General features: G+C 35.7%; 2 protein-coding genes and 2 non-coding genes across 9 annotated transcripts; 3 read left to right on the forward strand and 1 right to left on the reverse strand.

The window, feature by feature from the left end:
• Positions 1-346: 346 nt before the first annotated feature.
• LOC109053318 (centrosomal protein of 63 kDa-like) lies at positions 347-11,086 on the reverse strand. Of its 5 annotated transcripts, none has more exons than XM_042757492.1 (15): positions 10,931-11,086; positions 10,278-10,380; positions 9,730-9,907; positions 8,147-8,242; positions 7,888-8,010; positions 7,658-7,771; positions 4,471-4,626; positions 3,808-3,953; positions 3,525-3,671; positions 3,322-3,424; positions 2,972-3,169; positions 2,719-2,823; positions 2,017-2,207; positions 1,293-1,608; positions 347-1,005 (listed from the first exon to the last, which is right to left on the reverse strand). In XM_042757492.1, the coding sequence occupies exons 2-15, from the start codon at positions 10,316-10,318 to the stop codon at positions 814-816; spliced, it is 2,106 nt and encodes a 701-aa protein (XP_042613426.1). In that variant the 5' UTR covers positions 10,319-10,380; positions 10,931-11,086; the 3' UTR covers positions 347-813. The 5 variants fall into 5 exon arrangements, with proteins under 5 accessions (XP_042613426.1, XP_042613427.1, XP_042613424.1 ...); XM_042757493.1 differs by having other exon boundaries at positions 1,314-1,608; positions 2,737-2,823; positions 4,435-4,626; XM_042757490.1 differs by having other exon boundaries at positions 2,737-2,823; positions 4,435-4,626.
• Positions 11,087-12,527: 1,441 nt separating this feature from the next.
• Positions 12,528-12,599, forward strand: trnap-cgg. The gene has a single exon. It is a non-coding gene; the product is annotated as a tRNA-Pro (tRNA).
• Positions 12,600-12,949: 350 nt separating this feature from the next.
• Positions 12,950-13,021, forward strand: trnap-ugg. Its single transcript has one exon. It is a non-coding gene; the product is annotated as a tRNA-Pro (tRNA).
• A 709-nt stretch (positions 13,022-13,730) lies between these two features.
• LOC109053313 (E3 ubiquitin-protein ligase KEG-like) lies at positions 13,731-17,600 on the forward strand. 2 transcript variants are annotated; one of them, XR_002011680.2, is made up of 4 exons: positions 13,731-13,817; positions 15,021-15,436; positions 16,502-16,674; positions 16,882-17,600. XR_002011680.2 is itself a non-coding variant. In XM_019070722.2 (4 exons), the coding sequence occupies exons 2-4, from the start codon at positions 15,093-15,095 to the stop codon at positions 16,925-16,927; spliced, it is 495 nt and encodes a 164-aa protein (XP_018926267.1). In that variant the 5' UTR covers positions 13,731-13,817; positions 15,021-15,092. The 2 variants fall into 2 exon arrangements, 1 of the variants encoding a protein (XP_018926267.1); XM_019070722.2 differs by having other exon boundaries at positions 16,502-16,606; positions 16,882-16,927.
• The last annotated feature ends 273 nt before the right edge of the window (positions 17,601-17,873 follow it).

Raw genomic sequence — 17,873 nt, forward strand, 5'->3', positions numbered from 1 at the left:
CATATCATGAGTTTTCTCATGTTGAACGTGTGCACTGCTGTAGTTTGCGCTTGCGTGCTGTAAACCATCATGCCTGGCACAATCTCTGCATTCTTGGGGTGAAACCCTACTAAATCATTACAGCGGGCTGTGATAGGCCACTAAACATAGGTGGAGACTTGAGAGAAAGCTTGTGGGTTTGACGTCAAATTTACATCTCCGCTGTGCAACACTTTTAAAGGATACGACCCCAGAGAATGTATCTGATTCCATCACATGTCCAAACAGCTTTTTCCCCGAAGCTCAAAGTGACGAAGAAATAAAGCCATTCACACAAACTCATCCACTCCCATAACAAACGCAGCTATGAAAACAAGCTCTTTTAATTCAACCCTTAAAACACATTCTTCACAATCATGTCAGTAGATTTAAAAAAGATGTTTTATATATGTTAAGGTTACACTGTTCATAAATATTGATTGCATAGAAAGGACAGTGAGAAGAAGGCACAGCAAAACAGTACAGAGTGTCTAAAGTGCTCAAAAAGATGATGACGGTAGATACAAGAGACCATATGAAAGATCAAAGTTCAAGGTACAGGGAATAGGGAGTGTATATGCGATCATTCCTTCACTAGAGCAATAAACATGGAGGTATTCAGCACTTTCAGAACAAAAGTTGTTTGGCACTGCTTTGGTGTTATTTTTGCTGCACTGATGTAACAAGAGTCTTGTCCAATCATCTTGCAGCATCCATGAATCCCAAAACACATTCTTCTACTCAAACAAAAATGTCCTTACAGATAGGTCAGCACCTGTATACATCTCTGCAAGTTCAGATCAAGGCACTCATTGGCCGTTTTCGGGGGCTGCCGTCCTTGCCCAAGTATTTGGAGACAGTGTTGGCGTTTTCCTGCTTCATGCTCAGAATGTGGGCGTCCAGTCTCTGAAGCAGCTCTTGAGACCGCAGCGTTTCCTCCTCCAGGAACCGTGTAGTCACTGAGCCATGTGGAGATCCAGTGGAGTCCTGGAGGAAGAGGGGAGAACTGACTGTTAAGGCTGTTGTGCAGTGGTACAGTGTGCATGACTGAAATGCATTCTTATAAAAAGCAATGTCAAAAGCAATATATATATATATATATTTACATATATACATCAAAGTTTTCTGTTCAGCAATGAAATTCTTAATATGGCTTTTTTTCTTCATTGTGATATCTATACAGTTGTATGTATGAGTAGCATTTTTATGATATTTTTGAATACGTTTATAGATGGGGACATCATGCCCCACTGACCCATATCTCTATTACTGACCAAAGGCAGAAAGTTGTCTACCGAGCTGGAAGCTTGAGCTTCCTCTCCATTAACCGCTGCACTGAGAAGAGCTGCCATCCTGTGGGCTTTACCGCTTGAAGATGAGCCAGACGATGCAGAAGAGTGGGCCGGGGACACAGCCATCCTGCTCTCTTGTGATTGGCCATCGGGGCGATTAGGGGAAGCTGGCGACAGGTTCTCAAGCTGTTTGAGGAGTGTCTGTATTTGGCCCTCGTAGTGCGAGGATCTTTCCTGCATCCGAGTCTCCATGGCCTGCAGCTCCTCCTGGTGTCTGCGCTGTACATCCTCATCAGATCTGTGACAGCACATAACACAACTACATAATGCACTTATACAAACTACTATTCATAAGAGTTTTGGTACAGTAAAATAAATATTTTTATTCCGCAAATGATTAACTACCTTAACTACCTTGGTGCATCAAAAAGCATCAAATATTCTTAATGACCCCAAACTTTTGAATGCTAGTGAACATGCATTCATATCACTTGTTAGCAAGGATACCTGAATTTTTGTAAAAAGAGTTCACACTTCTCCTTACTTGATGAGTTATAAAGAAATAGTGCAAAATCGTAAAAATGTATTTTCCAAATCCTAAATGTCCGGTTTCTCCCCAATTGTCGACGTGGTCTTAGATTTTTGGAGTTCGCTGACTGTATTTATGAAGAAAAGTGAACATTTTTTATGTGGAAATATCAGGTACCTGTTCTGAGCGTTCTTGTTCTGATTTTGTAGTAACGCTCTCTCGTACTTGTCCTGCCAGGTCTGGTTGTTGGCCTCCATGCGAGCTCGTAGCTCAATAGTTTCCAGCCTCAGATGCCTGTTCTCTTCCTCCAAACTGTTCAAAGATGACACGTAGCTGTCTCTAAGACTCGCCAGCTCTCCGTCCCGCTTCTGACAGACAAACAAAGAGAAAAAGGCATGCAAAACAGAAACAAGAAATACAAATGAAAACAATCTGACTTGCATCATAAATTCATCCTTCAGTTGGTAAAAAGTAACAAAATCTATGGTTACAAGGCAAGGCACTGTTAAAAGTTAAAAATGTCAAATTACTAGCCACAAGACACAGTCAGACACAACTGGGTTCAAACATTGTCCATGCAAAGTTAAAAAGCATCTAATCACTCATTAACTCTTTAAATAAAAATCATATTTCTATTAAATAACATGCAGTTCTTGAAATTTCTGAAATCATGGAGTTTTAATGAATTATGGTTAATTAATTTAATGTATTGACACTTTCTTTTCTGTTAATGAAATAAGCTGATTGAAAATAAGCAGAGTTTTCATTATAATAGCAGAAATCATGTGGCCTTCGAGTCAAAAAGGTTAATGCAGATGCTGTTAATATAGCCCTGAACACTATTTAAATGAACACAATTAAAGGAAAATGAAAGTTTACTGAGCAAAGGATGGAAACCTTAGGTGATTTTGACTCGACTCTCTCAAGAAGATCATTCAAATGCTGATTCTCAAGCTTTAGAGTTTCAAGCTGGACCTGTGTCACCTACAAAAACCAACATAACAGCACAATCAGTTTATTCATGATACAACAAACCAGGTTTTCTAATTGGGTGATAAATGGCAGGTTTTTGTTTTTGATGCCTAATCTAATCTGCCTAATCTGGACAGGTTGCAAGTGTGTTTTGGTGAACCTTGAGTTCTGATGCCCGCCGCTCTGCTCGCTCCACTTCTGCCCGTAACTGACGCTCGATACTGGAGGCGGAACCAGTGAGTGTGGCAATGGTGATGTCACGCTGATGAAGTTCGCTGGTTAACTGAGACACCTCCTTCCTCATTCCCTCCAACTCCCCACATCGAGTCTGTTCAGCCCTCTCAAGCTCTGCACGTAACTACAGACACAAAGAGTCACATTTAACTAAATATGGTCATCAGTAATTTGTACATATAAATAAATCGAATAATTCCTCTCATTAATAAAACTGCTCAACTGCACACTGATAATACCTCAAACTGTAAAAAATGTATTGCTTATTGTGCATACATGTTTGATTTCAGCTGTACAGCAACTGTGTTCCTCCTCCATCTGTTTCCACTCATTTTCTCGTCTGCTCATCTCTGCTTTATGCTTTCTCATGCTCTCCAACCTGACAAAACAAAATTGAGTTCAAGGTTTTTATTCCGGAATAAGCTTTCTATTGTTAGTTGTTGCTGCTGTCATAAAGAGTCTTTTGGAAAACGTCTCACTTGTCTCGAAGTCTGATGACCTCAGCTTTCAGGTGATTCTCACAAGTCTGGGAACTGTTCAACTTGGCTGTGACTTTCTCCAGCTCTTGTCTAAGGGAGGCCAAGTTTGGAGATGAACCGTGTGGTGCTAAACATTCCTCTAGAGACCTATACAAAGAGATAAGTGATTTGTAAAGCATGGTTGCACAATGAGATTGATTGATACTGTTGTTAAATGATAAATATTACAATAATATTTCTGTGTATGCAAGCACAGAATATTGAAAGGCAGATGATAATATACCTAATGACTTGTATTTTTGCTTGCAGAGTTTGGTTAAGTCGGATCACTTCCTGCCGTAACTGCTGCTGCTGGATTCCTGTGCTACGTACAAACTGATCCTGAGCATCCAGTGTAGCCTTCAGCTCCTCTCGCTCTTCACTCAAAACCTGCAGAGAACAACGTTGCCATTATTCAAACAATCACATATTTGATATAAAATAGCATTTTGTGCTTTGCTCAGCTATTAAACCAGGGGCCAGCTGCATAAACACAGCCACTATGTTAAGACTGTCAACTAGCAGTTAGCCAAAAGATAATCAGTCTTACTTTTCTGACTGAAATTGGGCCAATCTACATTTTTGTAACTGACTTTAAATAGTTTTGACCAGTCTAGAAGAAAACAAATTACATGGCTAACTTTTTAAGACTAGTCTAAGCAGTTTTGTAAAAGATTTGTTTTGTAAAAACATGAAAATGAATAAATAATGACAGAATTTCAATTTTTGCGTGAACTAACCCTTTTAAGAAGGAACTCCCCAGGAAGATATGAAGGCAACATATACCTCCTCTTCCTTTTGTTTCTCACACTCCACACCACACACTAATGTCCATCTCTACCTCTACTATTTTTTGTGGATCTGAATCTACCTGTCCCCGTACATGAGCTGCAGCGGGGCAGCTGACCTGATGTTCCTGGATAGAGTCTCCCAGCTCATCCTGTAGCAGCCGAAGTCTCTCCAGTTCCAGTTCTTGAGTATGTAGGCTGTCCTGAGCCCTCTGTAGCTGAGAGCGCAGCCGCTGCAGTTCCGCCTGCTCCTGTGTCCGACCTACACCCTGAGTCTGACACGCAAAATTTCACACATACTAATATTACAACACACCTTTACTAATCCTTGAAAGGCTCATAACTCACTTGTAAAACTTGTACCAGCACCTTCAACCAAAACACACCATATTAAAATATCATGCTTGATTCAGTTTTTAAACCTGGAATAAAACACTGTTAAAGGTGCAGTAAGTAATTTTGACAGAAAGTGGCTGAAATGGGTACTGCAGTCCAAAATCAAAATATTGAAGAGCGTTGTTTCTTCCACCTCCCCTCCTAAGGCTGATGATGCACGGGGCAACTTTTTGAGCAATTCTGCTGGGAAACTTTTTTTGAGCAATGTTGCTTGGGCACTGTCCCATTGAGAATGGGTAACAAATTTCTATATGGATACTTTAGATCGGCCGTGGGCCCTGTGTCTCACCTGGTTGCCCGTTGACACCAACATTAGCCAAAGTTGCCCAGCAACATTAATCAAAAAATTTGCCCAGTGTATCATCAGCCTTGACTCCACATTCCAACACAGAACACACACTTTCAAAGCTGAATAACTGGCTGGTATTTTTATGCTTTAGTACAGTCAAAAATTTGCTTACAGCATATTTAACCATGTAAAGCCTACGGCGTCATATCTGATTTATAAGGCTTAGAAATTGTCAGCCAAAAATTTGCAGAACAACCTGTTGTACACAATCTAATAATTAGTTTAAACTTTTTTAGCAAGTATAAACTTCTCCCTTCAGGTTGTGGTACATGTGTCTTTTGGCTTTAATCTTTAATGATTTTTATAAAGTAAACTTAAGAATAACTTAAGTATATAAACTTGTATTTTGTTAGTAATATTTTAATAAAAACACTTACTGGACTGAAGCATCTCAGGTTAACTAGATTATCCATAATTTTTTTTTTCTTTTTAGAAAAATCACGTTAACATTTGATTATCAAATTTATAATACATCAGGCTTTTGAGACATTTATTTGTACATCTCTCAGTCACTAGTGTATTGCATTATACGTAAAACTGCAGAGCTTTGCTCATAAAACTAAGAGTTTAAATATCGCCTTACTAAAACATATTATTAAAAGATATAGTTTGATAACTGATATTTACATGCATTTTATCCAAGTAGTCTGTTTTACTGTTATAAACATTTTACTGATTTACATTACAAGCTGTCAGAATTTCATTTTAGATGCTGGCCATATAAATATCAGTACATACTAAATTGCATATATTTAACTCAGTTTGCACTTAAAACTTAGAAAATAAAACATAGGGCCCCATTGCTAAATCAAACACAAATTCACCCTTCACATTATCCTACAACACACACAGAACATTGTTGTTGTTTTTTTTTTGTTGTTGTTGTTGTTGTTTTGTTGTTGTTGTTTTTTTAATCTACAACACACAGTGATACAAGTGATAATATTCCAAGCTACAACATATTAAAATAATAAATTCATTAACACCAGATATATTATGTCAAAGCAAAACAGGTTTTCTTTGGGCTAAAATTCAGCCCATCTGGCCCACATTTCCCCATAAATGTTTTGCTGGAGTTAGGGCCATTAAACAAACAATAATAGATATTTTTGAATATACTGCAAATGCATTTAACAATACTATTATTCCATTATATTGCAGGCTTTTAATTACCGAATTAATATGTTACTTTACAGTTTATTAGAACTATTAAATTCTTTTATGTAGTTGCCCTATGAAAAGCTATACTGTAATCCATAAATCTAAAGTTAACCATAGCAGCCTATTAGTAAGATCATGAATCAGGCAAAACCCATGTTCCCCATTACCATGGTTTTACGGTTTCTATAACAGCAACAACAAAATTTATAATAACAACAATAATGATAATAAACTAACAGAAAAAAAAAATATTGTTTGTAATGAAAAACATCTTTAAAACATAAAACAAACTCTATAAAAATGACGTTTTGCCCTTATAGTACCCAATATTTAATATTAGTAGTTTATAATAATAAGTGACATTAATGATAATGATTACACTTTATTTTAAGGTGTCCTTGTTACAGTGTTATTATACATATAAGTACTGAGTAATATTAATTAACTACATGTACTTACTATATGGTTAGGATTTGGGTTCGACTTAGGGTTACTTGCATGTAATTTTGCATAATTAATTGTCATTATAATAGCAATAACAATAAAAATGAAAAAAATACAACATAAAAAAAACTTTAGTAACTGATAATGACCATAATGCCATATTTCTACAGCTTTAGTAACTGTATGGTGAATAGGGGTGGTGAACTGTGGGTTGATTGAAATGCTTGTATTTTCCATTGGGTACAGTTTACATCAAGACTTCAGTTTACATGAAGCTATTTAATCTTGTTTCAGATAGCATCCCTTTATGTTCCCATATAACGGTGTGCGTGTTGCGAGTCGAATTCAAATATACCAAGTGATTGGTTATCAATTTAATAGAGGGGCGAGATCGGCGAAAGCGTCGGGCAGCACTGTAGTTTGTCAGCACTGTCCGGTCTGGTCCAGCTGCTCTCTCACGCTGCGCAGTTTTCATTACATGGCTTTTGTTGTTTGTTTCCCATGTGCTACAATAAAGCCGAGGCGATTAAAAATACCGTCAACTGTAGTTTAAACAAGTACAAAGACATTTTATTGCTCACAACTTTTTAAGAGAAATACTGCAGACACTTGAAAAGGATGAGAAATATGAGCGGTGGTGTGGAGTTTTGGCCCTAGGGCTTCAGCCCTGCCTAGCCCTTGTGTTAATCCGGCCCTGAATATGAGCTCCATATTGTCTTATATCATTCTACATGAACCATACAAGCCTGATCATAACACTTTTTGATTTGATTTTGAAAAACAAAGTCTTAATAATACACACACACACACACATTATATATATATATATATATATATATATATATATATATATATATATATATATATAGATATATACACACACACACACACACACACACAACTGAATTAATTATTATATTGTATGTTATGCTTGTAAATTTTCTAATTAGTGCCACCTGGATGAGAGCAAACTGTTCAGCCAGGTTCTTCCTCTGTTCCTCCAGTGAAGTCACTTGTTTCTGATACTGCAGTCTTTGCTGTTCCCACTCAGCTGAATGCTGACGGAACTCCTGCATTCACAAAAATAGATGCTCAATGAACTTCATTTAATTTTTTAACTTAAATTATAAATCAATACTATATAAACAAAAATAATGTCCATTTTATATTTAGCCAGTCTCTGTACCTCCAACTTGCTTTTGAGGTGGGACAGCTCAGTCCTGTCCTCCTCTCTGCTCAGAGCTCCTTCTCGTGCCTCCTTCAGATGCTTACGCTGGAGCTTTTCATAGCTGTGTTTCAATTTAGACAACTGTTGAAAGGAGTTAGTTGTTAACTATATTGATAAAAAGATGTTGTAGTGAAAGGAACTAAATCATGTCATACAGTGTGTTGGAGTGTAACAATAATATATACAGCACTGCTACTAAGACAAAAGCTGATCGTACTTCATCTTTTACATACTGCAGCTGTTCTTCATACTTCACAACCAGCTCTTGTTTTCCAGCTTGCATCTCATCTAGCTGTTTCCCCAGCACGCGGATCTGGAGAACATAAGATCATGCTTATCAGAGCCAGTGTGAACTGCAGCTCAAATCTGACACCTAGTGGAGTGTGATCTACTTACAACATGGACAGTGACTTTATTATATAACGCACAATGCAGTCAACACGCATGTATATGGGGATCCAAAAGTCTGGGACCAGTAACCAAAATGCTTTTATTTTTTTCTGAAATAAAACATTTTCCATAACAATCATATTATTAGTTTAATAATTTGAATGCAAAATCAAATTTAAAAATGAATATTTTCTTTGTTTATTTTAAAATTTGATATTAAAACATACATTACATACAATACATGATCTCAGACTTTTGGACCAATGGAGCAATCAAATTTTAATAATATTAGTAATATATGATATAATATTACTGAATTTAATATAATTTCATATTTATGCAACATTAAATGCTAAGTATCTGCATTTGAATCTAATGCACTCTACTTAATCTAACAAAACCAAAACAAAGAGAATAATACCTTTAATAATTAAATTAAAAATCAAAACATGTTACAATAAAATACTGCTTTCCCCTATATTACAGTAACGATGTCATGATCAACATGATATATAATCATAAGTTTCTTGATTTTAGATTTTTCAAAATCTTTGTTTATTTTAAAGTTAGATGGTAAAGCACATAGTGTCAGCATGATATTAGAATAATTAGGAATAATTACAATTACATTTTAGACCCATTAAATAATAATAATATTATAATATAATTTGGCCATTTAATATTATTATGTTGAATTAAGCAAGCATTTGCATTTCAATCTAATATATTCAGTAAGTTATTCTGATATTTGTCATGTCTAGTTGCCCTAACAAAATGAAAACAATACCTTTAAAATATTAAAAAATAAAATAATATAAACATTATATCAGAATACTGTCTGTCCCTATATTATTCACTGTATTATTGTAATAATGTCAAGATCTTGATATGTAATCACAGAAACTTACACAAGAAATATTGATGTAGCAATCAAAACAATCAACGTGGCTCACCTATCTAATATGTCACATAGTTAATGCTTATAATAATGCTCAAACAGAAGCATTCAGTCTAGTCTAGTCTAGTCATGCAGGAAGACCCACGCCTTCATGCAGTTCACCTGCTGTAGCCCCTTTTTCCACTACCAACTTCAACATTTGGAAACCACCATCCTGGAGCTCCAGCAGGGACATTATCACCCCTCTCACCCCAAGCGTCTACCAGGGGTGAAGGCAGAGCACATGACGTATGTGATTTTTCTGAGCCATTATATTTAAGAAAGATCTTACCATGGAAAGTGTAACACAAAACCATCAAAATCAGTTTAGTCCTTCAGAAGATTCTGTGGCCTTATATTACATTTAATTGTATGGAACGTGCTTTGTCTCATTTACTACATTATTAATAACGGATCAGACAACGGAAAGTTGCTTTATAACTTTCAAGACTAGACAAGAGCCGATACAATACCTCTGAGCTCCTCTTGTCGAGCAGAGCTCTGGCTGACTGGAGTTCCTCCTGCGTATTCTGCAGACGCAGATTCATGGCTCGAACCTCAGCCTCCCATTCACGCCGCTTGTGCCCCACCATGATGTCAATCTGCCGCATGAGCTCCTGTAATTCCGGCTCACAGGATGACAGGACAGAGCTGTGTAGATGAACACAACATACAAATAGTGGATGCTGTATGCCTACATACAGTGGGTATAGAAAGGAATCACCCCCATTTAAAATAATCACATTTTGTTGCTTTACAGCCAGAAATGAAGACAGACACAATTTTTGTTTTATCAAGCTGTATTTACTCAGTGCAACTTATAACATCCAAGTGAAAGATATAACACAAACATATAAAAATATATGGGAAAAAGTTGTGGACAGGCACAAGTCAGATGAATCAACAGATGAGACTAAAATTGAATTATTTGGCCTCAACACCAAACAATATGGGGTGGTTCTTTTCTATAACCACTGTACATACAAATGTATAACACAAGTCACTTTTTTTAACTATGTACCTGACATCATGATCACGGAGCGTGCTCAGAAATTCCTCCATTATTTCTCAGTGATCTTCCTTGTACATCCTTATTACAAAAGATCAAAATCTGGCCTGCATGCCTAAGAAAAAGAAAGCAAATTCATTAGCGGAGATGATGGATGTAAACAACAGAATCACATTTAGCACTGAGTCTGCATTAAAGTTAGTTACCAAGGGAAACTGTAACGTTATACAAATAATTTACCAGTGGTGTGCTCTGAGAGAATTAAGTTGATATTTCAAGTTGTCCCTGACATACTAAGATTTCAGCCTTTCGGGAATCAGGTATAACAGTATTTCATTGGTAAAATATGTTAACATGAAACAGAATGGGTGTTCTAATAATAAACTAACTTACGTTAGATACTACGTGGTTAGCTATTATTAGAAGCTGAATATAATATGATATAATTACGTAGATAAGTGACATTTTTCGGTGTTTTGCACATTAGATTTGTTACTAATAAATCACTACTTGGCTAACATTAGCCTGTTAGCGTGGAGAAATAGTTCGCGCATTGTCTTAACGTTACTTTTACTGTGTTTTTGCACAGAATATACTCTACGATCTTTGAACTCGAGGTAAATTTGTGTTAAAGTTTATTTTCTGAAAATACAAATCTCACTTACAATTTCTGGGACACTTGACATCTTGTTTGTCAGCTGGGGTTGTAGGGGTGACAGAAATGCAACAGTTGAACGCGCACAACCAAGAACAACAACACGAGAGAACAGCCACTCTGCCCGCGCTTCCGCGGAGTGTCACGTGTTTAACAGAAAGGATTCTCATTGGACACGTTTGTACAGTAATGCAACATTGCTGGATACGTTTGCTTGTCATTTAAATTATCTATTGCTAAAATACCTTTAATATCCCAATTCCTTCCTAATTTGATGATACATTCTTTAAGTTTTTTTTTCATTCTTCCTTATATTTCCTACAGTTTAATAGAACACAAATTTCACATTTATCTTTAATCATAAGAAATAATGTATTATTAAGTCTTGTGTATTCTAACCCTATGTATGTATGATTTCTTCTATTCTGTTTTTACTAGTAATTGTTTTAACTTTAATTATTTTCTGAATTATGCAATATTCTCAAATTTTACAAAATCTTGTCCCAAATCTTTTGCCAGTGATTATCAATGACAATGAGCTTTTAATTAATGGTTTTCCTTAATTTTTTTCCAAGGGAAATCTCTATTGTGTAATTCTGATTTATTTATTTTATTTTTATTTTATTTTTTTGTGGCGCCCCTATGAAAACCTCCTGGCTTTCCCAAATGCAGTATGTCCATTTCCTTAATCTTTAGATCCATCAGTATACATTTCTAAATATCCATAATAGTTTTTATTTATGTATTCTCATACCAGATATCGTCATTTGCATTCTCTAACCATTCCCTTTTCTTTTCAATTTTGCTTGTAATTTGGGATAGTGTGGTGCATTTAAATGCTCTATATAACTTATAGAATATAACAGACTATATTTAGTTGTCCCACAAGCAAACGATTTTTATTAGTTTATGTGTTTTGCGCACTTTCATGAGCCATTTTGCTTGCACGAACCCTATTTACTAATCCTATTAATGCGGTATATACATTTGGTTTTAAAGATTAAAGATCAACAGTACATAACTGGTCTTTCTGCCTACGCCGGTGACAAGAGTAGCAGCTGTATAAACACTCTACATTATCGCAAAGGACTGTGGGTAATTTATTCGACCGTCCATGAGGTGCTGATGATGACATATGATGGATTAGCAGAGTAACGTGTACTTTAGTAGAAAATGCAAGAGCTTTAAAACACGATTAGGTTACAACAAATAGATAATGCACTTCAACTTTAATAATACATGACTGTTTATAAATACACGTGTTTTTGGTAAGATAGTTAGCTAACTAGTTATGGATACAAAGTATGCTGAGTTTACCGTAAGTTATATATGTACATAATTGTCATAATATAACTAATTAAATAGGTATTTTATATTTCTCGTCTACATACATTCTGAACTGAATTCAGTGTGGAAGTGCTCAACAAATGCAATTTAATTTTGCAATATTGAATGAGGCTCATAAGAAGCGTTCATTGTTGTTTTGATGTGGCTCAGCAGAGCAAATTTTATATGCGTAGGTATAGCAACAAAATTTTGTGTGAAACAGTAAGCGACGGTGTGTAGTTAAGGTTGTATAGTCTCAGGTCGCAATATTTGTTGCACGAGGCTCGTTGGTCTAGGGGTATGATTCTCGCTTCGGGTGCGAGAGGTCCCGGGTTCAAATCCCGGACGAGCCCGCTATTTTTTTGTTTATTTATTTTTTATATGATCCGTTAACTCCTAGTAATAAAATAGAACATCTACCCTAGCGGGTTTACCGGTGAAAACGACGAAGTGTTTACGCAAAATAGAAAGTAACATTGCGTATGTAACGTTACGTAGTAACACCGGCCCTGACTGACGTGTGTAACTTCGATTCCTATGCAGAGAACTAACAATATGTGCATCTAACGGCAACTAATACATTTGTTAATAAGACTAACCTCGACAAAATATCATAATTAAAAGACTTTTTTTTCTTCGAGGAAGTGACGTGACAGTATTGCACTAAGCTTTTTATGACATGAATACGATCTATTCTGCAAGCGGCTCGTTGGTCTAGGGGTATGATTCTCGCTTTGGGTGCGAGAGGTCCCGGGTTCAAATCCCGGACGAGCCCGTAGTTTTTGTTTTTGACATTTTTGCGAGATAATATGTTAATAGTTCTTGATTATTATTGTGCTATATATAAGTTTATATACTAGCATACTAGCAAAATCCAACAATTATCTAAGAACACTGACTGCTCAAGAAGACTAGTCAAGTCATATTGGATGTAGCCTAATTGTAATATCACAAAATAAAAAATTTACATATTTAGGATGAGAAAAAAGCAAAGCTTTTTACAAAAAAAATACTAACATAGAAAACTGTTAAAACAAGTGCTTTCCATTATTCCAGAATAACCTATAATACTTTATGAATAACCTATTCATATTATGATGTCCTCCTCTCTAAGTTTAAGACACTATGTACCTAAAAACATACAATGTACTGATCAGTATTTTTCCCCTTTTCTTCTCTGCCTCTGACCTTTCTCTGTCCTGAGATCCAAACTGTCTTCCCATATCCAGCACTGTGTTGACATGAACCCTCAGCAGGATAAAGGTTTAATCATCTTTAAACATGGAATTTCTGCACTCACAGGAATTCATAAATATTTCCGTTAATGACATGGAAATACATTGATTTCTCAATAACTAGTGAGATTTGCTTTGTGTGGCAATGGGGCGGAGAAGGGCATGCATCACCTCCCCCATGACTCCACAGCCACTTTAAAACACGCAGCGGCGGTTATTCGGACTGACAGTTTGCTCTTATTCACACACCCCACTAATTCTCAGTCAGACGAGTTCATCTCCTGACAAATATCTGCAACAGTCCACACAGAGAACTGGATTAGGAGTCATTCTACTGTAAGTATATTTCTTGATTTCTTTCCTTTAAAACCCAGGTTGATTTACATTCATTTTTGTTTGTGTTTTTTTGTATGTGTTACAAAGCAAACAATAGTTTCTTAATAAGTATTTTGTTGTTGTCCAGTAAGGTATCCAAACATCAAAACAAGATAGATTTACATTAGAAACAAAACTGTATAAGATACTGTAAAATTTTATAAACCTTGAAAACTATTCTAATACAACTCTAGTTTTCTTCTTACCTCATTCTCAAAAGTTTTTCCTTGCTGAAAGTGTAAGTCTAAATAATTTAGAGAGGTTTAAGCTTAAAAAACCTGTTTAAGTTTCTGAAACACCATATTTATATGCACTATTGCTTCTAATGTACCTTTGTTTACTGGTTTTTAGATGTTAGGATGTTTAGTGGAGAAAAATAATAATTAATTGAGTGATTTTTGCAGTGTGCTGGTTAACATGATATAGAAAGGACACACTGTTCAAATGGTTTGAAGTCAAGTTATTGTTTGACTAAGAATGTTTCTCATATAATCTTTTACCTGACCATCGCCAACAAGACAGCAAAATTAACTAAACATATAATATTATGTAAGAGTAGTCTTTGTTTTGGAATATTCTATAAATTGTATATTGTATTGGCGAAGTGAAATTGTAGATGTTCTCATGGTTGCAGAAACCAAAGATCTTGTCATGCAGTATTGTTTTGTCTGCATTAGTAATCAGAATGGGGTCAGAGGTCAACACTCAGAGGTCATATTCTAGACTAACAGGTGGTCTGCAGCATTAGAGTAGAATTCTATAAGGATGAATGGTCAGTGGGGGTCTACTGGGCAATGGCTTTGCCATCTGCTTCAAGATTTGTCACTTTACTGTGCTTAAAGGGATAGTTCACACAAATCTGAAAATTCTGTCATCATTTACTCATTTTGTTACCAAGCTGTATGCATTTTTTTCTAATGCAGAAATATATTCAATATATATATATATATATATATATATATATATGTATATATATATATATATATATATATATATATAGAAAGTTGCGGTCCAAACCAAACCATATAATATCCCCATTTGACTTCCAAGAAAATAATACAGGTTTGAAATGACATGGATGTGTGTAAATAATGACAGAATTTTTTTTTTACTACATGTATGGATTACGTTTGAAAGTCTCCCCCCCACCCCTTGTTTTTACAGAGTACACTAAACAATTTCCAGAAGACTAAACGACACCATCATCAGATCAAACAACAGTTCCAGTGTTCAGCCATGGTGTTGTTTGAGGATCAAGAATGTGGGGTCTGTTACCTGCGTTACTCCCGCATCGACCGCGTTCCCAGAACTCTCCACTGCAACCACACATTCTGCACCACCTGTCTGGAGACAATGGGGCTGCAGTCCAGCGGCCTGCGCACCATTCGCTGTCCCCTCTGTCGCCAGGTGACTTGTGTGGACCGTGGGCTCAGCTTGCAGGAGGCTCTGTTTGTCAATAGCCAAGTGTGGGACAACATTTGCGATGAGCAAGAGGAGGAAGAGGACGAGAGAGAGCAGGAAAAAGAGGAAGAGGGGAAAAACACTAATATGCAGGTGCTGCCCTCATCACAGGCTGAATGGTGAGTGAGTCACTGAAATGACAAATTGATGTGTAATTGTATTCAAAAATACATTTAAAATGCAATTCATACATACAATGACTACTTTGATGAGTGTTTTTAATTACTGAATTAAACAGGTTTTTTTTTTTTTTAGGGATATTAAGTCAAAAAATGTCAGGGGGATACAACTGTCCTGATGATATAATTAAGAAAAAGCCTTATTACTGTATGAACTTCTCAAAAAGAAAATATTATTATGTAGTCTGGCATAATCTATGATTCTAATAGAAAAAAAGCAGTGAAGCAGTTTTAATAAAATATTATTCTTATTATTATTTGAAACATTTTTGCTGCAAAAATAAGAAAAAAAATCATAAAAATAATATAAATATAATATATAATAGAATAGACCCCTAATAACTGTGTGTCAAAGTCAATACACCTCTTAAAAAAATAATTTGACTGTTTTATGACATGTCAAGGCTAGTTCTGGGTGCAAAATGTCATGTGGTGCGACTCACCCCAAAAATATAATGATATTTGTACAAATATTTTTTATTTTTCCTTAAAAAAAATGTAAAGAATAAGATGTTTACACACACGTATTCATTGAAAATATGTTATTCCTTTTTAACTTGGTAACACCACATGACATTTTTAGAGTCATTACATGTAAACTTTTGCTGAAAATGGAACTTGGTGTATTTGTTTTAAACTAGATTTATAAAATGTTTTTAATTGTCCTCATATTCTTATTTTTCATTGACCGTAGTACCTCAGTGACTGGTGACTAATGTGTAACATGCAACCAGATGCTAAAATTAATTTACAGAGCCAAGTGAGCTTTTTGAATCAGCAACCTCCATATCACCTGATTCAGTTTATAAGTAGCCAGAATACTAGCAGAAAATGTACACCCGTTGTCACGTCTGATTTTGTTAGTAGAGCATTTGGTCTCAAATCCCTCAAATTTTTATACTTAAAGAGAAACCTCAGAGTGTCTGAAATAGTAGCTAGAATATACGGATGAATGCATTTGTGTTCCCATTCATATACCTAACTTCCTCTTGTCTCTGGTTTTAGTCCAGTGCGAAAACAATACAGACCCAAACTCAGACTCCCGTCTTTCCTGAAGAAAATGAGTTTTTCCAGGCACCCCGAAGAGAGGATTGTTCCCACCTGCAATGTGTAAGTCTTCATCCTACTGTAATGATCGACAGCTCAGTTGAAACAAAATGTAACAACATACTGTATAGGTAAGTAAATGATGACACAATTGTCAATTTTGTGTGACTTTAATAAAGAGAATTAGTCAGGGATCGTAAATCTGTCATATTAACACAAAAATACTGGATGATGATTTTTAACATTATTGTGACAGCTGTGTTCATCAAAAGTAAGAATAAAGGAAACAATAGAATATTAGCAGTTTTACTTATTTTTACCTTTGTCTCTCAACACAGAGAAATGATGTCATGGAGAAGGATTTCATCAGAAGAGATTTTTTGAAGGGCAACAGACACCATAAACAAATGATTAGCAATACAAACAATAGACTTTCACCCGCTTTTTGCTTCGGTCATATGCTAATTATGCCTGGCGTACTGAAAAAGCGGGAGCAACAGTCAGTCCTGGACAAGGTTGTTTAAACAAATTCAAACCCCTCCATGTGCTTCTGCGACTACATTTTCCACTTGAATAGCCACAAGTCCGAATCCTGCTCCTCCATCTGAGGGGAACTTCTCATTAGATATTCCACCCTTAATCCGTCCCAGCTGCTGAGGCCGGATTTGTTTCAGCTGTCCCGAGAGACAGAGGGTCCCAGATGCGAAACAAGACTTTCAGAGCAGATGGCATCTTGTGAAAGATTCAGATCACCCCCACTTCTCTAATAGACTCTTTTAAGTTATTTTAAGCTTTGTTATTTATATAACTTATAAATTATTGTAAATTAAAAATTCTGATTGCTGGTGTCTTTTTAAATAGCACATCCTTACATCCTGTTTTACAAGACTATCTAGAGCAGAGGGGGTTCAAACTTTTGATATAAGGACCCCAAATATGACATTCCCCTTCTGAGGGACCTCTATTTCCAAAGAAAAAATAAAAAATAAACTTTTTTTAAAATATATTGTCATTGTCATTGTATTTGAAAAAGAATCAAATAAATGCAATACCATGACTTTTACTAGTATTTTACTAGGAAAATGAAAAATTATATAAAATTAAATGCTGAAATGTTAATATTAAAAACATAAGTATATTCCATACTGTTTGTATATTCACTGCAGTGAGTCTGCAACTGACCAAAAACACAAAGAATGGAATCACTCAGCCGTGTCAATGGATTATACATGCTTTTCATTAAACATATGTCATCTTTCATGTATAATTTCGGAAAAGAGTTTGGGTTTACCAAAGTATCTTATATTACATTGGCAAATACAGAGTCTTT

The sequence above is a fragment of the Cyprinus carpio genome, chromosome A6, assembly GCF_018340385.1.
Source record: "Cyprinus carpio isolate SPL01 chromosome A6, ASM1834038v1, whole genome shotgun sequence".
In the NCBI taxonomy this organism is placed as follows: domain Eukaryota; kingdom Metazoa; phylum Chordata; class Actinopteri; order Cypriniformes; family Cyprinidae; genus Cyprinus; species Cyprinus carpio.